Here is a 26105-nt window from a genome sequence, read left to right on the forward strand (position 1 = left end):
TCTAGGGTCACCGCTATAGTCCTATAGGCGCATTATTGACGTGAAGACTGCAAACCAGTTCAGTGCCTTGCATATAGAGGTCATAGAGGTGTGTGATGCCCGAGTCGGTGTAACCCTAGCTCGTCCCCAACCAGGCAGCTCCTTTTATACTTAAATCACGTAATGCCATGACTAACAATGTTTCAGCTCTCCTATCAAAACATTCATAATAATTAATATTTTCAAACACTCGTAAAGTTATTTTAGCAACGAGAAAACTGAAAAATCATCAGTTGAAAAACATTTAAAAAGAAATAATAGCTCACTAAATCTCAATTTAATTTTTTATAAAATTTATCCTTTAAAATAATTTGATTATCTCTAATTATAAGACTGTTATCCGTATAAATTGCAATGACAGAAACTTAACTGTATCTTAATTCTTTTTTGCAGTCTTCTGATTGGTTGAATCATACATAAAATAAATATTTGTCATAATTTAACTACCCTTTTATATAACCTATGGATATATAAATAAAGATGTCTGTGGGTTTGTTTTTAAAATACAAATCGACAGTATTATTCTGAGCTTGATTATGTATCATTCACTTGACCTTCAAAACAAGAGGACAGTCACCGTTTTACATGAGATTTCAATTAACCACCCCATCCCCCTATACGAAGCCTCTTCAATCTGAGTGAAGCCCGGGCTATGCCAGATACTTTAGCTAATATATGGGATGTTCATAAAATAATGTCCCAGTTTAAATGATATATTACAACAGTTTAATTTAGACTATTTACAAAAAATCATACATCAAATTAAAGGTAAACTAACCTAGTTATTTTTCTTCTTTTTTCAAAAATGTTCAATATGGGCATCTTTAGTTATACGGCACACATCCAACCTAAAGTCAAATTCTTCCCACACTTTGGATAACATGTCCGGAGTAATGAAAACAACAGCCTCTTCAATTTTGTGTCTCAATTCTGAGAAATCATTAGGTAGCGGCGGAACGTAGACACAATCTTTTATAAAGCCCCAGTGGAAAAAAATTGCATGGAGTTACGTCAGGTGAACGTGGAGGCCAGCGAAAAAGAGCTCTGTTGTCTCGACCATTACGACCAATCCAACGGTCAGGGACTTCGACGTTCAACCACTCTCGTGCAAACAGATTCCAATGGGGAGGGTCTCCATACATTTGCCAAATAAAGTTTACAGGTTCATCCTCTACTAATTGTGGAAATTGTATCCAGGAGCCTCCATTTTGCGTACGTGGCACTGCAAGCGAGAAAACAATACAGCAGTACTCTTACGTGTGCTTATCTATAACTGTTTAAATTACTTTTTAATTGTAATCTTGAACCAAAACTCAATAATGCTACAGTTGATACTAATAACATTTATAACTGTGTCATTTTTTTTATTGACATACAGTATTATACATAAATTACCTAAGGTTTTATTTGAAACAATTTAACTGAAATTAGTTTAGTTTAATACACTATTTTAAGTTGTTAAATACACTAGTTCATGAAGTTCTTTATTACTATTGAAATAATATTCTAGATATTGTTAACAAAAATTTAAAATTCCATCCAAAGATAAATATTCAGTACTAGTTAGTTGTAAAGTGCCTAAGAGGTCTAAGACACCAGTTAAAAAAAAAAAAGAATTGAATTTTCAATTTTGTTTAATATTGAGCATTTTAAAATTATTTCTGATGTAGGCCTATGTGTGTGTTATAACGACAAACGTAATCAATATTGATTTTAAGTGATAAATTGAATTTTTACCTAATTTACGAAGTTGATTATTCAAATTAGAAAATTAAAAGAATAATTAAAATCCCACAAATTAAATAATAATAATAAAAGCTCTTCTTTAACTTGTAATACCATCTTTTGGTGAAAAATTCAAATGCACTTCTTAAAAGATATAAAAAAAATGAAAGTGCTGCTGTGTGTAAAACAGCAAGTGCCTGCAGAATGCCGGCCTCAAACTCCTGGTGGGCGACTTCCCGTCGCACGCTGGCATTCTGCAGGCAGGCGCTATCTCAGCGTTACGTGCTCAAGTCAGTGATGAGCTTAACTATACCTATATAGGATGTTTACTGTTTTTAAGTACAATACTTTATAACTCAATATTTATCATTTGATAAAATGTTAAATTTTTATTAACAATATCTAGAATATTATTTTATTATTAATAAAGTACTTCATTAACTAGTGTATTTAACTGAAACTAGTGTATTAAACTAAACTACATTTCAGTTGAATTGTTTCAAATAATTCCTTAATTTACGTATAATACTGAATGTCCATATTTATATTTGTAATGAATATATGTTTTCAATACAAAAGTTTTCTTTGTTTCAAAATGTTTTGTGAATTATATTACCTGGTTCCCATTCAGCATCAAGCGAATATAAATGTAATACTTGATGATGTTCCCATTAGGCTCTAAAGGTCTAGTCCAAGCCACAAGAATACTGTCCGAAGTCATGACCAGCGCTTTCACCATCTCTGGTGGCCCTGGAACTAAACAAACATATCATGACAATACGTGTGTCAGTCATAATGTAGTTATGTTCTTCTTTCATATATCACTGAAATAAAATCAATAAAAAGCCAGGTTTACAAATTATGCAAAATACACAAGGAAAAAACACAAGATGCAGAAAGTTAAATAAACAGGTTTTAAAATGCCTATTTATAAATTTTGCAAGATGTAAAAATGCAAAGAAAGCTTGTGCCAATTTTCAACTGCTTGCATTTAAGTGTTCTTATTAATTTTTTAGTAATTAAACTATGACATAATGAAAAAAAATTATGTTTGAGAATAATTTTTTTAAAAAGAATCTCAATAAATTTTGTGAAAAATAAAACAATATTTATGAAAAGAAACCTGACAAAGAAAAGTTTTTCTACTGTTTTACTATTTCAAGCTGTATCGTTAATGAAGTTTTGCGACTTGGGTGCTTTATAATCCATCGGTGTTTGCTTGCTATTTTTAGCATGTTGCGTAGTTTACAAGCCCAATCTAAGGCCTGGTTTATAAACACTGTAAGAATGAATTTGTAAAATGTTCAGCAACCAAATCTACCAAAGGCGCAGTAACGCAACGCAAGTATTGTTAAAGTTCCACTTTCTTGCGTTTTGGACGGCCATATTTGAAGAGAAGTGTTCCAAAAACTTTTAAAAACGTAGTCGTAGGGTGCATAGAAGTCCATGGTGTTATTTTTATTGTGTCATCATGTTTACACGTGTTAAACTTTCACACAATGAAATAAAATAGCATTTTAAAATAAAATTGTTTATATATATATATATAAAATTTAATAATACATATGAATAATGGGAAAAAACCAACATGTTTCCAAATGTTTTGCAATTTTAAGTTATAAGATTGATGATATTTTGCAAATTGCATGCTTTAAAATGACAGTGATTTTCTTGCGATGGTTGCGTGTTGCGCTGTGGCGTCATCGCATTCTTTGCTAGTTTATAAACCCAGCCTAAAGGCCCTATCACACGATGAAAGATTCCATGGAAGTTTCGGAGCAAGGATATATTTGGACTGTGGTTCAAGCTGCTGTGCAAGTTTTAGCAGACTGCTGGCCATTTCGAAGGAAGGTTTCATATAATGGTCCGGTACAATTTTCTGTGAAAGATTGGATTTGTGAGCATATCAGATGCTAGCAAAAGGTCACTCATATAGTAATGCAAAAAGTATTTATATTTTTTTACGAATAATTTTTTAATTAAAGTGGAAAATTTGTGGACTCCTGAAGCTATGATGGCGTTACGCAATAAAAAAGGAAAGTTTAATTAACACAAAATTGGCAAACAACCACAGTAAAACTATCCAAAATAGTAGCTTGATGTAGGCTACATAACAAAATATGTATTTGAAGTTCGTTTTGGAAGTTAAATTAAAACTTTTTCGCTAAGGACAAAATTTGGCTCAGAAAGTAGGAAAATTCAGGCATCAAAGAAAAGTGTTTTACAAACGAAGAACGTATTAAGAAATTAATTTTTGTGTTATAAATGTTGCAGTGTAACATAAGTGCATTCTACGTGTGATAGCTTCATCCGTAGAAGCATTACCGCAGCTTGCAAACAAGGCCACGTTAAAGGTTTTGTAAAATATCTTATTGCAGGCTGTATGATACCATCCTTCGTGTGATACAGTATCCCAAATTATTTTACTTATAGTATTTCATGTTTTGCTCATGATTTTAAATGAACTAATAATATAACAATATGTAATTGTTTATAATATCCTTTTCTACTAAACACTTACATATCTAAAGGATTTTATAAACTTATGTGTTTTTTAAAATTCAGTTCCCGTATTTACAGTTTTAGATTATCCGTTATAATGTAGACTTAATCGTAAAATCTTTAATTTTAGTATATTGTTCATTAAATAAATAAAAATTAGGTTTTCCAGAAAACACAAGAAACTTCAGTTTTTCAGCTTTGGTAAACATAATTTTTATTAATTTATTATTAATATGCTGAAAAAAATTTTATGCTAAATTTTTTAAGAGGTTACATACATACAAACGATTAATTTAAAACCGTTAACCACATGATTTCATGCTTTCAGTTTATGCTGGGTCTGACATAAATAATTGCCTATATTTTCATAGAAATCATATATAAGTACTTGTTTAGTAGAGAAGGCTGTTGTATATAGTATGGATGAGGATATTTGGTGACTCAGGTTGGCAACATAGACCGATGCGTCACTCAGTCAGTCGAGCATCAGCCGCCGCCATGTCCGCGTGGTCTATACATAACAGTTGGCGACGAGGTTAAAACGGATAACAATTTCGTGTACAATATGGCCTTAATCGGAGCCATCGGAGAGTTCGCGCCCGAGAAAGAATCGTGGAATTCTTATCGCGAACGGTTACAGTTTTATTTTATCGCGAACACTATCACGGAGGATGAGGCCAAGCGGGCAGTGTTTTATACCGTGTGCGGCGCCGATTTGTACGGGCTGGTGACGTCGCTAGTATCACCAAAGTCGACCGCGTCGGTTTCCTTGATGGACGTCTTCACCATATTAAATAATCACTTTCACCCGAAGCCTAGTGAAATTGTGGAAACTTTTAAGTTTTTGAAGCGCGATCAGAAAGATGGGGAGACGATCGCCGTGTACATAGCAGAGCTTCGAAGGCTGAGTACACACTGCAATTTCTCGGACCTCGACCGAATGCTTCGCGACCGGCTCGTTTGCGGCGTAAGGGATAAATCAGTGCAACAGGCTCTCCTCGTTAAAGAGAAACTAACCTTGAAAGAAGCAGTGGATATTGCGATGGCAACAGAGGCGACTGGACAGAACATGGCGGACTTGAGAGACAGTACAATAGTGGAAGAGAGTGTACACAAAGTGAACAATGGCGTGTCAAGATATTCAAAACCGGCGGGTTCGGTTAAGTCGAACACTATATCACTGGGAAGACAAAGGGAAGCGATAAGGAAGGGAAGAGACAACGAGAACCAGCTATGTTGGCGCTGTAATGGGCAGCACGCAGCAGACACGTGCCGACATTGGAACACTGTATGCCGGTTCTGTAAAAAGAGGGGACACATTGAGCGGGCTTGTATCACAAAAAAAAAGCATGAGGGAGTTTCGAAAACAAACGACCTAGCGCAACGAGAAGTGGCACAGGAAGTACAGCATTTTGAAGAGGATTGTTCGGAAGGTGCTGCCACGCAATATACGCTGTACAATATGCGGGAACAACAGCCCAGGAAACCGTGGTGTGTGGAAGTGTTGCTGGATGGGAAATCAGCGATGATGGAAGTTGACACGGGGGCAGGTCGATCGATTATCAGCGGGAGAACTTACAAGGCCCTGTGGCCTCAGGAACCTCCACTGACAAAGAAGGACATGTTATTACGCACCTGGTCCAGCGAATATCTACAGGTGATGGGGGTTATGGAAGTTGCTGTACAACTGAAGGGGCGTGAGTCAGCGGTACTCCTAGAGTTGGTAGTGGTGGAAGGACAAGGGCCGAATTTGCTGGGACGAGATTGGTTTGCACCTCTGGGAATTAAGTTAGTGGGGGTGAACAAGGTTAGGGAAGACTTGGCAGCAGGGATTGTTAGGGAGTTTCCGGATGTGTTTAAGGCAGATAAGCTGGGAAAATATGTAGGACCACAAGTGACAATAACAGTTCCACCAGAATGTGACCCTGTGTTTAAAAAGAGCCGGCCAATACCATTTGCTTTGAGAGACAAGGTGAGCCAGGAAATAGATAGGTTAGTGCAGCGTGGAGTGTATGAACCAGTGGACTTTTCGGGTTGGGCGACTCCAGTCATACCCATTTTGAAGAAAGACGGGTCCATTCGGCTTTGCGGGAACTATAAGGGCACTGTAAACAGCGTGTGTGACACTAGTGTGTACCCATTGCCCACTGTCAGTGAAGCACTAGCAGTACTAGAGGGAGGACAGCTGTTCTCAAAACTGGATCTGGAGGAAGCATATTTGCAGGTAACTGTAGATGAGGGCACAGCAAAATTGCTTACGGTAAATACCATGAAGGGGTTGTTCAAGGTTAAGAGATTACCATTTGGCATAAGTAGTGGTCCAGCGATATTCCAGCGGTTGATGGACACCTTGCTTGCTGGCATACCTGGTACAGTAGTATTACTTGATGATATATTAATATCCGGAGGAGGTGACAATGAGCACTGGAGTCGTGTCCGTGAAGTCCTGGGACGGTTGCAAAGTGCAGGGCTTAGGTTAAAGAGTGAAAAATGTGTTTGGGGGGTGGATTCAGTTGTTTTCCTGGGACACAGAATTGACAAGATGGGTATCCATCCACTTTCAAGTAAGGTTGAAGCAGTTCACGATGCGCCAGAACCTAGTAACAAAAAAGAGCTCCAGGCATTTTTGGGTCTCTTGAATTTTTATGAGAGATTTCTTTGTCACAAAGCAGATGTATTAGAGCCTCTTCACAGACTGCTGGATGCCAACACTCCATGGTGCTGGACAGATGCACACGCAAGGGCGTTTGAAGAGGCCAAGCAGCTTTTACGATCGGAGCAAGTCTTGATACACTATGACCTAAACAAACCCTTAGTTTTAACATGTGATGCATCTGAGTATGGGGTAGGGGCGGTGCTGGCCCATGATCTGGGTAATGGGACGGAAGCTCCAATCGCATTTGGGTCTAGGACACTACAAAAGAGCGAACGAAACTACGCGCAGGTGGACAAAGAGGCCTTGGCTGTCATTTTTGGGGTGTCCAAATTTAAACAATATTTGATCGGAAGACAGTTCAAGATTGTGACTGACCATAAGCCACTCTTGCGCCTTCTCCATCCCAAGCAGCCTGTTCCAGATACCATTTCACCGCGATTGTTGAGATGGAGTTTGATGTTAGGAATGTATGATTTTGAACTAGAATTCAGACCAGGGACCCACATACAGCATGCTGATGCCCTTAGCAGATTGCCTCTGCAGTCACCTGCATTCCCAGTTCCAGGTCCCAGTGAAATTCTCATGCTGGAAGAAGCGGGGGAAGTGTTTGTCGATCCACAGACAATAGCAAGAGAGACTGGGAAGGATCATTTACTGTGCAAGGTGTTGACATATACACAAAATGGATGGCCAGATCAAGTGACAGAGGAGATGCAGCCCTATGTTCGACGGAAGCTGGAACTGTCTGTTCACAAGGAGTGTTTGTTGTGGGGATCCAGGGTAGTAATCCCACCACAGTTACGGACAGAGGTGATGAGCATGCTTCATGCAAACCATGATGGGGTGGTGCATATGAAAGCGTTGGCAAGGAGTTACTTTTGGTGGCCAAAACTAGATGCTGCAATTGAACAGGTTGTGAAGGAATGCAAAAGTTGTCAGCAGTGTCAAAATAATCCACCTAAGGTTAAAGCAGTAGCCTGGCCCACAGCTGACAAACCATGGTCTCGATTGCACATAGATTTTGCGGGACCATTTCAAGGAGCTAATTTTCTCATTGTAGTCGATGCGTATTCCAAGTGGCCAGAGGTCAGGCAAGTGGGAAGTATGACTGCAACAGCCGTAATTCAAGAATTACGAGACATATTCAGTTATCATGGACTGCCAGACACTGTGGTGGCAGATAATGGGACAGCCTTCCGATCCCAAGAGATGGCACAGTTTTTAAAAAATAATGGCATTGACATGGTTTTCGCACCACCCTATCATCCTTCGAGTAATGGGTTGGCGGAGAGGACGGTGCAAACTTTCAAGGTGAAACTCCGTAAACTGGTATTGGGTGACTGGCGAACTCGAATAGCACGGACGCTGTTGGCATGGCGCACTACGCCAAGACAAGGGGAAAATAACACTTGGAAAACTCCCGCGGAATGGTTGATGGGGCGATCATTACAGACAGCTTTGACAAAACTCCATCCAGCAACAGGTACAGTTCAGAGAAGTCAGGCGGACAATACGGTAGCAACGCGGGTTCGACACTTCAGAGAAGGTGAGGCAGTATGGCTGCGGAATTATAGAAGAGTCCCAAAGTGGATACCAGGCTGGATCTCTGGGGTAGAAGGGTTGCTGATATATGTGGTCAAAGATGAGCAAGGAGGCTTACACAGGAGGCACGTCGATCAGTTACGTCGAAGAAGTAGCCAGCCAGACAGGGGACAGTGTCCTGGGGAGGCAGTGTCCTGTAGGGAGCAGACGTTTTTGCAGCGGACACACCAGTTTGCATCCGGAGTTCGCCCCAGCAGTGAAGGTACGCAGCAGCCAGCAGCGGCGGCCATAACAGCAGCAGAACCAACTGGCGAACGGGGTCGGACGACTGCAGATGAGTCCACAGCGGCAGCAGGGACACCCGTAAAATCAGCTTCCGAGATGCCTGGATATGGAAACAGCCCGGGGATCTCCCAAGGATCTCCTCCATTCAGGGGTTTTCCTTCCAGTTCTGTACTAGGCCGTACTCAGGACAGGTCCTCGAGGAGACATCGAGTGCCACCAAGAAAGTTAGATGATTACGTGACAAATTAAATGGGGGGAAGTGTTGTATATAGTATGGATGAGGATATTTGGTGACTCAGGTTGGCAACATAGACCGATGCGTCACTCAGTCAGTCGAGCATCAGCCGCCGCCATGTCCGCGTGGTCTATACATAACAAAGGCCTATTACAAACAAATCAGTATAGTTGTATTAGGTATTAATTATTTTAAAATCACGTGGAATAGCACGATAAATTAAAAGTAAAATAATTTAGGATAGTACACCTTACAGAAGATTAGGCTCCGTCATCTTGGATTTCTCCATTGTTTTGCTACAATTATAATTTAAATGATTTTATTCCATTTTTAAGCATGTCAAGGCATAAACCATATTTGCCAGACTTTCTACACCAAAATCAATAAAAAAAATTAATATTCAGTATTGAATATTAATATAAAAACCGGTATAAAATTAATTATTTAATTTAGTAAAATAATCAAGATGAATTTTAATTAGTAATGAAAATCAATAAATATGCTTAATATTTATTCTTACATATTAATTTTACTAATTTATTAGAAGATAATGTAATAAATAATCTATAACGAAAATAAACTATACGTACGGAAACATAACCTATATTACCCATATAAATACACTTGAAAAAGTTTATGAAGAGAATTTATATCAGTTATATTCACAATAAATAAATGTTTTTAATTATATGGACCAGTATTTAATATCAATCACTAAAGTGTGTGATTTAAAAGCACATTTATAATTTTAATTTGCGTGTGGAATATTTTTCATCGTATGAAAATATTTTGTTTGGATTGTGGGCGCGGATGGGTAAAAATCCACTCTCACAATAATTGTTTCATAGCGCGCCTAAAGAAGCATGCTTGTAACGGCAGGACGGCGGAGCCTCACCGTCCTCCTCGGTCATGCAGTGTACGGGGCTGGACCGCACGCCCTCTCCCGCCGACGTGAAGGCGAGCACCCGCACGCTGTAGTTGGTGTACTTGGCCAGCCCGTGCAGGTTCGTCTCCAGGTTGGTGGTCTTCTTCACCTCCACGCTGGCTTGCGCACCTGCGGACCGCCCAGGCCATGGGTGAAGAAACTCAATTGCCGCGACTGATACCTAGTTTCATCTTTGAATATATATACTGTATAGAAGTCGCCAGACCAGGTTAAAATTTCTAATACGGTTTTGAGGTAGTTGGTTAATTCACCGCCGCAATCGCCACCATCTTTTAGGGCATCGACTTGTGGTGGTCCCTAGCGGACAAGTGTCGAACTCTTCAAACACCTCTTCCCCACCCTCCCTCAAACACGCGTTGTCCTCCACCCACCCTCTACCCCACCTCTCATCCCTACAGTTTTGTGACGCACAAACTCCCGTTGAACGACCTTGAGCTGCAGTGAATGTTGGGTGGGGGGGTGCGGGGAATTACAGCGGGCGACAGTGCTGCGCTCTAACGTGTAAATAACAACCTAAGACGATACAGGTCGTTACGGCAGCGCACTGCAGCTGTGAAGTTCCCAAGTTCCTATCCACTCGCGACTTCTATACAGTATATATATTCAAAGGTTTCATCAAGTAGTTCTGGGCCCGCCCGCTAGATGCCAGCTTTCGTAATATATTGATAACATAGCTACGGTCGATTTTGAAAAAATAATGCGTAAGCTGTTATCAGGCAAACAAACCAGTGAAAATTAATTCACTCTATTTTGGTACCTAGCCACTTATTTTGTGGTACAGCAAGCCGGAAATGTTTGCATCTCCTACTTATTTATAATATAACATGACCTTTTTTTAATTGCTAAACAGTAATGAGTGTTTTTCGCACACACTTTTACTTGTCAAAAATGCATGGAATTTTGCATCCTGCATGTAAGTGCCCATGGGTTTTCCCTGTGTCTATGCATGTTTTACCTGGGCCCAGCTTATCTAGTTTTTAGTCTAGAATAGTCAGTGAGGGGAGTTAGTCATGGCGCCAATCGCTGCCATGGCTGGCCAATCCCCCTGCTAGCACATTATGCATGCTCCCTCTCCTGCATGATTAGAGCGTACAGGCTTCGGCCTGAGACGCACTTAAAGTCTTTCCCTTACCCCTCCTAAAAACACTTAGGTTTTCAGTTAGGTTTGGAAAAAAATAACTTTTACTAAGAAATTAAACCTCAAGTAGATACATTAACAGTAACAACCTAAAACTGTGTATCAGAACCTCTCCAGAGTTTTTTTTCTAGTAGTTATGGGTCCGCCCAAGAGATAGCATCACATGTCACGCGAAACATGGTTTCAGTTTCCGTTGTAAGAGTCGCACTTCTATATCTCCTTCCTTGTTCTATGGCAGAGGTCGCGCCTTCACGGAAAGCCTAAGATGCACATCAAGTTCTGTCCCTGCCCGAACACGCCCGAATATTCACCTTCGGCCAACCTCGGGTTTATTTATATATATTTATATTTCTCTGTTTATTTTAATGTAGCTATACTAATCTAACTAACCGTCCATAGTGTTTTAAAGTGTTTTAATGTAGCTAACATAACTGACCACTTTTAATATTTGAATTCATCAAATCCCGAGGTTGGCCGAAGGTGAATATTCGGGCGTGTTCGGGCAGGGACAGAACTTGATGTATATCTTAGGCTTCTCCGCTTTCACCGCGTCTTGAGCAGTGCACTCAGTGTATCTGCAGTAAGTGGTTGGCTGCCTGTTCAGCCTGCGAGATTTAATAGTCCAGGAATATTAGTCAAATGAGAGCAACTATCTCGGAATGAGTTATAGTCAGCTATAAAGTTGTATAAACCTTTATTTTGGCACCCTAAAACCTGTCTCAAAACCTACTTATCGTAGGATGTCCGCGACTACAGATATTCCAAGGTCAAAGGTCAAAAAATAAATCGATTTTTTTACACATTTATTGCAAATATCTCGTTTCCTATGGGTTTTATGCTATTTGTATTTATCATAAATTTTGTAGAGGATTGCATTTTATACAACTTTTGTTTAAATTTTTTTTTATATCTTTGAACCATTTTCGAGATAGAGGGCAGAGTGCGCGCAGTGTTTAACTATTTAGAGTATCATTCGAGGTCAACCTGTAGTCCCGATTAAAAACACGCCGTATAAAGTTTATAAATTATTGATACTGTATTTATATAATTATAAATAATTTGCATTTTTTTACTAACTATTACGTTATAATTAATATTTTTTCAATTATTCAGTATCTATTCATTTAATAACACTTACCTACTCGTGTAATTATAAAGTTACTAAGGGAAATACTTTAATTATTTTTTAATTCTAATCTTATTTATACTAATTACTTCCTAACTAAATAAAAAGAAAATAATTAAATTTATAATTAATGTTTTTATTGAAAAATACCATTTCATACAATTATGAACGTTAAAATTTAAAAATAGAATAATAATAACTACAAGTTCAAACTTAAATTTTCTTCTTCTTCTTCATCGTCTCACAGTCACTGTAAAATTTCAAATTCCTCTGTGTTCTCATCTTCAAAGACATATTTGTCTCCAGTTTTTCCAGGATTTCGGGGTCAGAAGTACCGTCTTCATTAATATCACTCTGATATGGTGAAGCATTAAGACAAGCTTGCCCATTACACTGGCCGCAAGCTAAAGAGCACTGCAACCCTGCTTTCCTGCATTCACATCGCGAACCACAACCATTCATGCAGTTGCAGAATATTGTGTTAAGCAATTTCTCCGGAGCTGGTGAATTCATTGTCATAAAAGGTTCCAGGAATTCATCACGCATTATCCGATCCCAATTCTTTGTACGGCGTGTTTTTAATCGGGACTACAGGTTGACCTCGAATGATACTATAAATAGTTAAGACACTGCGTGCACTCTGCCCTCTATCTCGAAAATAGTTCAAGATATATATAAAAAATGTTTAAACAAAAGTTGTAGAGAATTTAATCCTCTAAAATATCTATAATAAATACAATTTGCATAAAACCCATAGGGAACGAGATATTTGCAATATATGTGTAAAAAATTGATTTTTTGACCTTCGACCTTGGAATATCTGTAGTTGCGAACACCCTACGATACGTAGTTTTTGAGACAAGTTTTAGGGTGTCAAAATAAAGGTTTATACAAGTTTATAGCCGACTATCTCTCATTCCGAGGTGAAACCCCTAATATTCCGGGACTATAAGGCCCATTCTACAACAGAACCGAGACGGATCTCATGAAACAAAGTTTCTACAATAACATGCAGATGGAGACGGACCCGTACAGATTAGCATGACAGTGCTGAGCTTTTCCGTTTAACGTTGCTCCATGCGAACAGTATTTGGCTGTGGGGGTAGCAATGTTTGTTTAAGTTCTAAATACAGTAAACATTATTTCAGTTACAAGAATATCTAATTTTCTATTATTACTTGTCTTTTATTTTGATTACATATGTAAATTATATCCGTACAATGGCCTTGAAGCATAAAATATTTTTTATTATACAGGCTGTATCGAAATTCATGTTACAACACTTGAGGGTAGAAAGCTCTTATTATTTGCAACCATTTTTGCCAATAAACATGTTGCCGGAAACGCGTAGTTAAGCCCCTGTAGCCCCAGAAAGTCAGCGTAGGCAACCCGTTGTAGAGTGCTATGTTGTGGATGTGCGGGTGTTCGAGTAGAGAAATAACCTTTTTAATCGTGGCACAGATTTTAATTTCACTCTGAAATCAATTACAGCTTCGGCTTTGTTTCACAACATTGAAATTGAAATTGAAATTGAAATTGTTGACAACGTGACAGCCTAAAGCAACGGCTCAAAAACACGCCCACCTTGAGCGACACAGAGGTGGCAACGGCGAATCATGTTTTCACGGATACGCTGGAGCATGTGTGGAGTCGACCTTATAATATCGAACGCTTCAATGATTCGCTGTGTAAGCTCTTCTACCGTTTCTACTGGCGTAGCGTAGATAAGCCCTTTTACGTAACCCCACAGAAATAAATCTAACGGGGTTAGGTCCGGTGACCTTGGCGGCCATGCTACAGGGCCCGCTCGTCCAATCCATCGGTTTGGAAATGTTTGGTTTAAATACTCTCGCACTTGCAGGGAAAAATGAGGTGGTGCCCGGTCATGTTGGGACCACATCACACGTCGGACATGCAATGGAAACTCTTCAAGAAGACCTGGTAGTCAGAAGTGGAGGTATCCGGCGCCGGTAAGTCGTGGCGGAAGAAAAAAAAGGCCCGATGAGTACGCCGTCAACAATACTGGCCCACATATTAACTGAAAAACGTTCCTGCCGAGCTGTAACACACGTTGCATGCGGATTGACATCATTCCAAACATGACTGTTGTGTGTATTGAGAATAGCGTCTTGAGTGAACTTTCCTTCATCGCTGAATAAAACCGCTAACTCCGGGTTCCTCAATACTCTTCGAATGTACCAACGAGAAAAGGTCATGCGAAGAGGATAGTCCGCCGGACCCATGTGTTGCACTTTTTGAAGGTGGTACGGGTACAAGAGTTGCTCATGAAGAACTCGCCAAACAGCCATTTTGTCAGCGTCCATATCGGAACCTTCTGCCCTTGTGCTTGTATCCGGACTCTCCTCAAATCTCTGAAGTACATATTCTTCAAAACTGGGAGTACGAACCCTGCGTGGAGCACCAGCATTTGGTCTTGTGACGGCACACGTACCAGTATCACGCATTCGCTGAGTAAGTCTTGCAAACATGGTGTGAGCTGGAATCCTACGACCCAGATATCGTTCTTCGTACAGATGACGGGCGGCTCGTCCATTTTGTCTAGCTTCCCCGTAAACAAGCAGCATGTCCGTGTACTCACTAAACGTGTACTCTATTGAGCTCCACTAAAACGTCGCCCTTTTCAGAACCACAGCGAAAGAAATGACACCACGAGTTTGCTTGTACGACAGAACAGTCAACGACAGACCACCAGTGATATCAAAACACACTGCGACACTGCGATGTCACTCTGCGCAGTGCTATGGCACGGCACGAACGGAAGAAAAGAGGTGAGGGCGCCACCAACGGAAGTAAAAAGGGGCGGGGGTCAGCATTCGACATCGTACAGTCCTCTCGAGTGCTGCCCGGCGTCGTAAACACGTAATTCACCACATCATCATCTGTCTCACACAAAGCCCAACGGGTTGCCTACGCTGACTCTTTCTGGGGCTACAGGGGCTTAACTACGCGTTTCCGGCAACATGTTTACTGGCAAAAATGGTTGAAAATAATAATAGCTTTCTACCCTCAAGCGTTGTAACACGAATTTTGATACATCCTGTATTAATGTTTCGTAACCCTGAAACGCAGAATCAATGGTTGCCATTTTTACGTTTAGGTACGTGCATTGTTGAAGCAGCCAAGTCGTGATAGTGTAATGTTCCGGGAGATCCTTCTCCGTTCACGTGATCCGTCTCCGTTTCCGTGTCATTGTAGAACGGGCCTAAGGGCGACATTGGCTCGCGCATCGCACGCCTCACAGCCACTACGCGCCAGGCACCGAACTGGCCTGCAGTCTTCGCGTCGGTATCGCGTTTCTGCGAGACTTGTAGCGATGACTCTATAATTTTATGCGGAAATGTTATAGACAAAGGATCTATGCATTTCCACGTATCGCAATCACAATATAATGGCTCATGTATTGTAAACTTAAATAGTACCTATCGTAATAGCAATAAGTAATCACATCCTTAAAAATTATGCCAGAAAATCAGCATTCATATATTGAATACCCGTAGTCTAAGCTGCAATATTATTGTGTTTGTATTACGCAGTGCAGTGCAGTTACGAATCTCGTTGAATATAGCCTCAGCTTGAAGCAAGAATCGGAGGAGCGGTGGGTTGCCATATGGATAAGCGGTTTCTCGAGAACGAGAGAAAATAAATGGGGGAGGAGGTAATGGGGTTATATCGCCTTAACCTTTCCCCCGAAAATTAACATGAAATAAATAATCGAATGTTACGTTCACATTTGCATTACCAATGGCTATTGGGGCAAAGGGAAGACTCGAGGCTTCTGAGAAAAAAGGAAAGTCGTAGCTAAAGGAGGGTTTGGTTTGGTAGGATCAGCTGCATGACTACTTCACACTTCATACGTAAAGTCTTCGTTAAAATTGTTATTTACGTATTATTATTAATGTGGCTGTCCTAACCTATCCAACCTTTTATTTAAGTTACTATTCCCAGAATCTGTGACTTTACACCAACAACTAACAACTAATGTTTTAAATAAAAATTAATATTATCATTAAAATAGTTCACCAGTGCGAAACTAATTTTGAACTTTGTTCTTGGCAATTCGTACATTGATAGAATAAACAAGAGAAAATTTTGGATGAATGCATATCCTGAATTTTTTTTTCCTACAAGGAAAGCCACAATGGTTGAATGGACAGATAACATGCGCTCCACCAAAGTTTTTCGATTCCAGTTGGAGACAACGCTAAGATTTTTCTAAGTAGGGAAAGTCACTAACGCTATCGTAAGCTGGAGGGTTTTCCTCATGGTACTCACGTTTCTCCTTAATCATTGATCCCATCACTGCTTCATTTTCATCTCATCAACCTTCATCGTTTAAAACGGCCCTGATTTCGATGAAACATTAAGCCCTTTTAATCCCTTCATTTCTTTTCATGCACGATTTGAAAACTACTCAAGATAACCGAAGCGCTGGGTTTGTCTGTTTACAGAAAGCATTTAAGAATACACTGTGAGCGGATGAGTGTTTCTGTTTCAGTGTTCCGTTTTTTAAATATATTTTTATAACAGTGAAACATAGCTTAAACATGCATGGTTTTAGAACAAATTTTAAGCATAGAAATTTCAATACAGATTCTTGAAAGCTCTCAAGGGACTTGCATTACACATTTATCTTCGTTCTGTTAATGGCCCTCAGCTGTTCGATGGTACACAAAACAAAATAAAAAAATAGTTACCACTAAAATCTCATAGTTGCAATAAGTACTATGAACAGTGTGTGTACGACATTTCAGATGATAGTAACGCACTAGAAGCACCAGCGAGAGTCGCATTTATCATCACACCTCACTAACAAAAACACACACCCCTTGCTAGGTGGGCCTCTTGAAGCCACAGTCCTCAACAAGATACGGTCCTACTCTGAAGATACGATAAAAAAAATTATGCGAAACCTCTGTGAAGGAAATACGCAAGATGGGTTGCTTTAATACCCAGGGTCACAAACCACAAAGGCTGTGATGCATTTTATGTAACTCTCCAAACCCCCCCTTCCTATTTTTTGTTTTAGATAAAAATATTTTTTATTTCAATTAAATTTTCTTTCACGTCTCCTGACATATTCTTTAATTCTCCACTGGTAGGTGAATGCCTGAGGGGTAAGCAGGCATCTTCCTGCCGCCTTATCAAGAATGCGTTTGAGTTGTATTGGCCGTGCGTTTCTGTCGGCCAGAGTATCAGCCCTGCGGAGCAGGGCCGGTGCAAGGTAAATTAGCGCCCTAGACGAAAAACCTAAATGCCCCCCCCCCCCCCCCCCCCCACACACGGACACCACAAAAAAATTTCCTTGCCTCAAAATACATCACGTAAGCCTAAGATTTTGTCAAAAATCAAATGTAAGCAGGCTTGTGTTTTTTTTTTTTACTTTTTTACTTATTACAAATCATAAACAGGTCACCGTGGACTTTAAATAATTACTTATATAAATATAAACATTCCAAACTGTTACAAAAATCCATTTTCATCTAGTTTCAATAATCGTTAAATATATTATATGAGCTGTTATGTGTCGTGCTGCGCCGCCCCCCAGCTACTTGGCGCCCTAGGCGGTTGCCTAGTTCGCCTGTACGGACGCGCCGGCCCTGCTGCGGAGTTACCTCTGCTGGGGTTGGCGTGCCTGTAGAAGACCTTGTAGCCCTGCACCAGGCCGTTGCAGTGCTCCTGCGCAGGAGGCTCCCAGCGCACCCGCAGGCTCTGTGACGTCAGCGCCGCGCAGCGCACGTCCCGCGGGGGCGCGTCTGGAACTGAGCACACCCGCGCGCGTCACTCGCCTCGCTTTCCCCACTCGCACTTCTCTACGCCTCTGCGGGCATTACGATGCGTGCTCAGCATGCAACTGAACACGACAGGATGAATAAAGAAGGCTACATGCAAACAACCAATTAATTATGTTCTTTTAAATCGTATACTTTAATGATTCATATTGAAAACTGGCCCACATAATTAAAAAAAAAAAAAAAACATTTATTGTGAATATTAGAGACAGGTGTTTTATTTATAATAATTTTCAAGTACATACATTTTCAAGTGTATTTGTACATGTGATATTTTATTCTTGTATGTATAATTTATTTGCATTATAAATGATAAAATGTTACATTGTTAAAAAAATCATGATTAATAAAATGGAATGAATATCAAGAATATTTATTGTTTTTCATCGTTTATTGAAATTACTTTTGATTATTTTATGAAATTAAAAAACTAAATTTATACACGTGTTTATATTAACATTGAATACTGAGTATTTGTTTAAATTACTTAATTTGATTGATTTTATACTTAACCAACTTCCTTCTATCTTTTATTTACATTAATTATTTACATACGAGGGTTATTTTTTTTTTCAACCTCCGATCGGCTGTAATAAAAAAACGGGAATGAATTGGGAAATTATTTAAATGTCAAAAGAAACGTACATCTTTACTCTATTTTTCCACATAATCACTGTGCAGATTGAGGCATTTTTCGTACCGATGCACCAGCTTTCCAATACCCTCTGCATAAAATGATGCCTCCTGCCTATTCAGCCACGTTTTAACAGTGCTCTGCAGTTCATCATTGGTGTTGAAGCGTCGTCCTCCAAGCCAGTTTTTCAACGTGGGGAAAAGGTGATAGTCACTCGGTGCCAAATCCGGACTGTAAGGAGGGTGATCAAACACAACTGAGGTGTGAGTTGGCCGCTCCACATGGTTGGTGGAAGGGGGTAAACACTACGAGACGTGTCGATTCGTGTACGAGCGATTAGGGTATCGATTAATGGGCATGCCATGGAGAAATGAAACTGTAATCACACTGCAGGGCACTGTTAAAACGTGGCTGAATAGGCAGGAGAAATCATTTTATGCAGATGGTATTGGAAAGCTGGTGCATCGGTACGACAATGCCTCAATCTGCACGGTGATTATGTGGAAAAATAGAGTAAAGATGTACGTTTCTTTTGACATTAAAATAATTTCCCAATTCATTCCCGTTTTTTTATTACAGCCGATCGGAGGTTGAAAAAAAAAATAACCCTCGTACATGCAAAATTAAAATTAATTTTTTTACTACGCCAAGTAAGTATAACTTCTAACACGTGTACATAAGTACACTACACACCCCCTTCATTTATGTGCAACACCTTAGCTCTCGGCATTTGGTGGGAGCAATTTCGTGTATGGAATGGAAGTCGCATGGAACGGAAATGTGTAAACACGGTGCTGTCTCCTGTAGCGGATGGCGTGATCCAAATTTCACAACGAAAAGGGGAAACATTATTGTACTAACCGTTTAGTTAGATGGGCATAATTCCTTGTTGAATGTCGGGTATCAAACCCGAAATTTAGTTTCTTTTTTTCAACGCCTTTTTCGCTTTTATCGAAGCCGTTTCTTTATATAGTTTAAAATTTTGCTGTACAAATAGAATGATTCGATAGTCAAACGTTGCTGCTCCGGCAATGAATTCTATCAGCGGGTGCGGAAACTACATGATATTCGCTTCTGCCTAACACAGTTCGTACAAAGGAAACCATATTATCTGCTTAGAGAATTTAAACAAGATTGGCAGTATTTTAATATCGCATTAATATTATCAGTAAGGATATTAGCTTTCCAAGGTGACATTAAGTTACATAAAATTTATTGTAAATGTGTTTAAATGGATTATTGATGAGGGGCACGAAAATTTCAAGAAATTCGTTTTGTGTCAGACTAAAATTCAACACATTATGTTTGATCTACCGTCGTTTTATTCTGGCTGATTTCCCAGCGCGATACGTTTTTGTCCTGGCTAATCGGCACCGTGCATGAGTACGAAGGTTGGCATTCTAGCTTGCAGCCAAATGAATCCGCAAAATTGTGATATCTCTAATTATTGATATTTGTAATATTTATATATGGGCAAAACATATATTTTAATATATTAATTTTTTTAATTTCTGTTTTAGTGCAGTTAAGGCGTGTTGTACGCCTTATCTTACTCTGAACCATGATACATAAACAACGTATAATAAGTTATATGTAGGAATGAAACGTGAAATAACATACTAACGAAATTTAAAAAAAAAAAACAAATACAGTAATTACTGATGAATCATATACCAATTAAACACCCAACTTTAGTACTAACATAAACCAAGTAAAAAATTGTATTCAATATACAAAATATTAAAAAAAATATATAATTAAATTTATTATTACGATACTGCCATTCTCTCACACACCCACACACATACATTAATTTAGTATTTCCTTGGTTACATGTCTGTGAATTTAGAGACCCAATAATTATTTTTTTTTTTAAATATGTTCGTGGACCATTTTTTCCCTTACATTTTTTTGGGAACTGAAGTTCCAGTTTGAAAGACGCTTGCCGGAGAACGCGGCAGTGTGACAGCAGTGTAGGCGGCGCACATATTTACCTACCACCCTCCAGTGTGGTGACGAGCAGCGGCGGCGAGGCGGGGCCGGCGCCCACCAGGTTGAAGGCGCTGACGGCCACCTCGTAGGCGGCGAACTGGCGCAGCCCGGAGAGCGACACCTCTCGCCGCGCGTGGCCCCTGACAGTGCGCGCCTGCTGCGAGCCGCCCGCCTGGTCGCGGTACGTCACCTGGTAGCCCAGCACGTCGCCGTGCGCGTGCGCGGCCAGCGGCGGCTGCCGACACACGCACTGCTCTGGAGGCCCTGTCCCGTCGCCGGAGTCTCATCCCGAACCATGTTTACTTAGCTCAGTTTACATAGGTTTACTAAACACACACACGAGATTTAATAATAATACAATAAATATAGTTAACTATGAGTATTTAATAAAACAATAATGCTGAAAATTCTGGGTTGGCAAGTGGTATAAAATTATGTATTTAAAACAAACAGGAAGTACGTTGCACACATGTGTCTCTAACAAGAGTTCATATAATTCAGTTTATAATGTCTGTTGTTCTCATACTCGTAGACCGTAGAGGAATTGATACAAATTATCGTTTATGACTACGAATATTTAATTCAGGACAAAAAAAATATAAACACATTGGCTTAGCTTTATTGTTGGGTCGGTAGAGAAATAAGAGATTCCGTTCTCATTTTACCTCTGGGGTATGAAATGTGACGTGTATAAGTAACGATTAATTAAATTGGAATGTATGTATTTGCATGACCTTTAAATAGTTCTCAATATTCACTATGTTTTTATTCGTAGATAGAATAGAAGGACATTTAGCTTAGGATATTGTCTCTCACGGCGGGAATTGGGATTAGTTTTTACTCACGTCCTATATGTACTCCTAATTACATGTCTTTCCAGATATGCCCTTCCAGTAACACATATAATTATTATTACGTCGATTTAAAATATCCTTACACTCGGATAATCTATTTAAGCTCGAAGATTGATGAATATCAAAGGGATTAATCCCCTGGCGATTTCAATACCGCCGCCACAATTACATAACTCTTTTTCATTAAGAAGTTCTAAAAACTATTAACTTCTGTAACTCGACCTCCCATTGGCTGGAACAATAAAACCGTTAACGGAAATTTACACATTAAAACAATTACCGACTTTCAACAATACGTCAGAAGACACCAAAATTCGTTTAAGTTAAAATAATTTCCAACAATGAACACCCTGTTATATAAATTATGTGGAAAAAGTTTATTATGCCGTTAAAGTCAATTGTGCCCTAGAGGGGTCTAGCCTATTGTTGCTCAAATGTCAGTTCGTGCTACGTCCACGTAGATACGCCAAAATATAAATATAGAGCGTTCATCACGGGGAAATAAACCAATAACACAAAATAAAATTAAAATGTTATTAAAAATAATAATAATTCACTTTCTGTGCGCGGAATCGATAGTCATGTAACAGCAACAGGGCCGCAACTAGGAGGGGGGGGGGGGGGGGGGCAAGCGGGGCATACGCCCCGGGCGCAGAGCTGTGGGGGCGCCGAAATCGCCGGTTTGCATTGTAATTCCTACTACAACTGGTAGTGGGTTCATGCATGGAAGTTACAGTAGCTAAGAAACTATTACATGTAGGTATGCAAAATGCTTAAATAGCACCATTTTTCCGTGGGAGGCCCCCCGGACCCCCTCGCTTTATTGGTGTGGTATGTGCAAAAAAGAGGGGGGTGGGGGGCGCATGAATCCAGTCATGCCCCGGGTGCCAGAGACTCTAGTTGCGGCCCTGAACAACACATAAAATTGTGCAAAATATGTAAGGTTCAGTATTGAAGTGAGTATTTTACAAGGTTTTTCATTACTTTTAATTATGTATAGACGTGCATTCAATAACAATCAACTTAACCTACAGTTTAACCTACAATTTAAATTGTCAGTTCCCATTTTATTCTATGCAACTTATGACGCATTGAACGCCTCTTTGAAAATAAAAATATAAGCTTGTAAAATACATTATAACATTTATAAAATAAGAATTACTTATATTAATCATAGTTTAAAGTATATTTAAAATTTAAGTTTTATATTTTTAATTTATAGTTTATTTAAAAAAATTAAAGTTTTTGGATTTAAAACGTTTGAACAGGACGTCTGTCGAGTCCACTTTAAAGTGTGTGTTCAGGTGGATTCAAGAATGGTTTAGATTCACAATTCAATCCGATAAATAATATTTTTTAATTAATTAATTAAATTAATGTTGTTGTTGAACTTTGGATGTTTTACATTGGATCCAGTAAGAAGCGCTGTAATCGCGTTATCGAATATTTAAAAATATTTTATTTTTATTTCAGTTCGACCCGGCAGATGGTGCTGCGATTATATTCAGAAATTTCCTGTAAATTTTCGAATTTAAAATGTTTGAACAGAACAACGCCTGTTGGGTCCGTTAGTTATCAATATAAATAAACACAAGTTAAAATATATTAACCTAGTATTTAACTGTCCATACTGTAGAAAGGGATTTAAAAGTGTGACACTGATAGAAATATAAGTACGCTATTAATCAAAATATAAGTCGGCTTACTTAAGTGAGAAATAGTGATATAGTGTTACGAAACGTAAGCAGGGCCGCGGCGCGCAGGTGCAGAGCCGGCTGGCGGCCCCGCACGGCCACTGACATCACGTGGTCGCCGCAATGTGAGACGTGCCGCACGCGTCTGGTAGATTACAAGGGTCGCCGTTTACCCTCCCTCGAGCCCTCCACTCCCCGCGCGGCGCTTTTTCTCGGCGGTGTTAACTTGACACCTGGCGGCAGCTGTCGCGCGAGCTCCCGACGTCTTTCTCGATTAATCTGGCGTCGGGTCGGCGCGGAATGACGCGACTGGCCCCAGCCGCGCTCGCGACTTCTAGAAGTGGTGCCTGCACCTATATAAGCCCGGGACGCGGGCCTCCGAGTTCAGTGTGTGGAGTTGGGAGTTTTCCCGCTGTGCAGCGACGAAGTCCCTGGACGAAGGTTCCAGGGCGGGGAGTTCAGATCCGGTGATTGTCACGGGTGCGGCGGAGTTCCGGGGCGAGAGAGTCTGCGCGAGAGTGCCGCGAGTGCAGCGAAGTTCCGAGCGAAGCGTCGAGCGGAACTTCGGTAAAGGGAAGTGCGACGGCGGTGGCGGAGTGTGGTGACGGAGTCCCGCGGCGGAGACCCACGAGGGGTGCTGCGGCGAGAGTTGCGCCGGAAGTGCGGCCCAGCGAGGTGTTCGGTGTGTAAAAACTGAGTAACTGGGGAATGAGCATTTTTAAGTTTAATCGATTATTAGGCATTTTTAGAAGATTATTTGTTAGTGACGTAAATATTGGCAATAAATAAAACTGTGAAGTAAAATCTTTAATTGGGCTATCCTTTTACGAACCCGCTAGTTTTCCCACATGACAAATTATTTTATTTCATGTTTTTAATAATTCGTAACATTATGAAAGACAAATGAAAGGAAAACAACTAAAAATCAAAGTATTCCTTATTACAGTAATTAAAAGTATACATTTTCAGAAAAAAAGTATTTTTAATTTTGTATTAATAGCCTAAATACTACAACCTTAATAATAATGATAATAAAACTGTATTACAAGTTCAAAATTCATTTATAGCAGTGTTTTGTTTACCACGAAGAAGATCAGAAAATTGATGTTTTATTCTAAGAACTGAAAACGCTTCATTCAGTCATGCCCATGAAATATTAACTTTGTTTATATCTTATGTAAGCAGCAATAATGCAAGAAATACAGTATTATAACACTGGAATTTTTCGTACAGTTTCATTATTATAAAAGTACAATACTCTGGCTATCAAGTTTTCATGTAAAGGCTACATTACACTCCTTCCAAGCTTTAGAAAATATATTTTTTTCAAAGATTTCCGCAATAGTCAAAATGCCTCAAAATATTGGAAAAAAGTATCTACTTATTTTCTGGCTTATTAAGAAATAACTAGCCACGTAAATATTTAATTTATGAACATTATACCTAGTAGCCTACGATCTGGCGTAAAAGAAAAATATTTGTGTTTGTAACTGTCTGGCAGTTTCACACGCATGACAGATGCACACAATTTACTGTTAAAGATGTACCAACTTATCTATTCAAACACACAAATTTTAATCTATTATACCTCAGAAAAAATACTTAACCGGATAAACACAAGTGTGCATTAAAAAAAAGAAGATTTTTCATAATGAATAAATAAGTAGTGTAACATATTATATCTTATATATAATTAAAACACAATATGTACATAAAAGAATGTCCCAGATATAAATTTTAACAACATGGACTATTAGCATTGTAGTGTGTTGGTTCAAGGTCACAATTGAAGAGTAACTCAAACAATTTTAGATGAGCGCATGCGCGATTACTGCTTTGTTGTTTTCTCGCTTGCAGTGGCCTATGTTGAAAGAATGGGCTTTCCCCAAATTAGTGGAGGGTGAACCTGTAAACGTTATTTGGCAACATGATGGAGCCCCTCCCCATTGGAATATCTTTGTACGAGAGTGGTAGAACGTATAAGTCCCTGACCGTTGGATTGGTGGTAATGGTCGAGACGACATAGCTTTATCGCTGGCCTCCGTGTTCAACTGACACAACGCCATGCGATTTTTTTTCATTTGGGTCTATATAAAATATTGTGTCTACGTTGCGCCAATACCTAATGATTTTCCAGAGTTGAGATACAGAATTCAAGAAGCTACTGCTTCCATTCCTCCGGACTTGTAAACCAAATTGTGGGAAGAATGGGACTTTAGGATGGATGTGTGCCGTATAACTAAAGGTGCACATATGGAACAATGAAAAAAACCTAGATAGTTTACCTTCAATTTGATGCATAATTTGTTGTTACTAGTCTAAATTGAACTGTTATAATATATCATTAAAACTAGGAAATTCTTTTATGGACACAATATAAAATGTTATCTGTCCAGAGTTCTCGATTCATTTTTGTTTTGTTTTTACCTTCCAGCGAACGTGGATTGTTCCAGAGGTAGTGGCTTCAGCCGTAACGTCGGTAGGCGGTCCACTAGGAGCTGTGTAACAGTACATCAAGAATAATTAACAGCAATATTGCATTTCACATGAATGTGTAGATTTTAACTAGGGTATACTTTTTCAGGAATGAATAGGTACCAGTTAAAATCACTGATGTTTAAAGGCTTTCACTTTATTAATGGAAAAAATATTATAGAGTTTGATGGATTCATCGAAAAGTTTGATAAATAAAAAATTCTCATATTTATAGGTTTGTAATGAATTAGTGTCGTACCAAATCACAGTTTACACTAGCAAGAAATCCGAGTTTGATGCTGCTAGGAATCAAATTCAGAATCAAATCAATGCAGAGAGCATAACTAGGAAAGAGAATATTGGCATATAAAACCCTTCCTTTCCACCTCTATAATTCAAATAGCCTACTGTGTACTAATACACTAAATGTCAAAAACAAACTCTCCTCACCT

General features: G+C 39.4%; 1 protein-coding gene across 1 annotated transcript in view; it reads right to left on the reverse strand.

Annotated features, from left to right (window-relative positions):
- Positions 1-26105, reverse strand: part of LOC134532255 (cell adhesion molecule Dscam2-like) — a 121919-nt gene that overhangs the window by 67270 nt on the left and 28544 nt on the right. The window contains exons 8-11 of the mRNA XM_063368676.1: positions 20637-20894; positions 17828-17974; positions 9880-10038; positions 2381-2520 (exon numbers count right to left, since the gene is read on the reverse strand). Of these exons, the coding sequence (XP_063224746.1) occupies positions 2381-2520; positions 9880-10038; positions 17828-17974; positions 20637-20894 (704 nt within the window). The remainder of the gene's footprint in view (positions 1-2380; positions 2521-9879; positions 10039-17827; positions 17975-20636; positions 20895-26105) is intronic.

This window comes from Bacillus rossius, chromosome 5, assembly GCF_032445375.1.
Source record: "Bacillus rossius redtenbacheri isolate Brsri chromosome 5, Brsri_v3, whole genome shotgun sequence".
NCBI lineage: Eukaryota > Metazoa > Arthropoda > Insecta > Phasmatodea > Bacillidae > Bacillus > Bacillus rossius.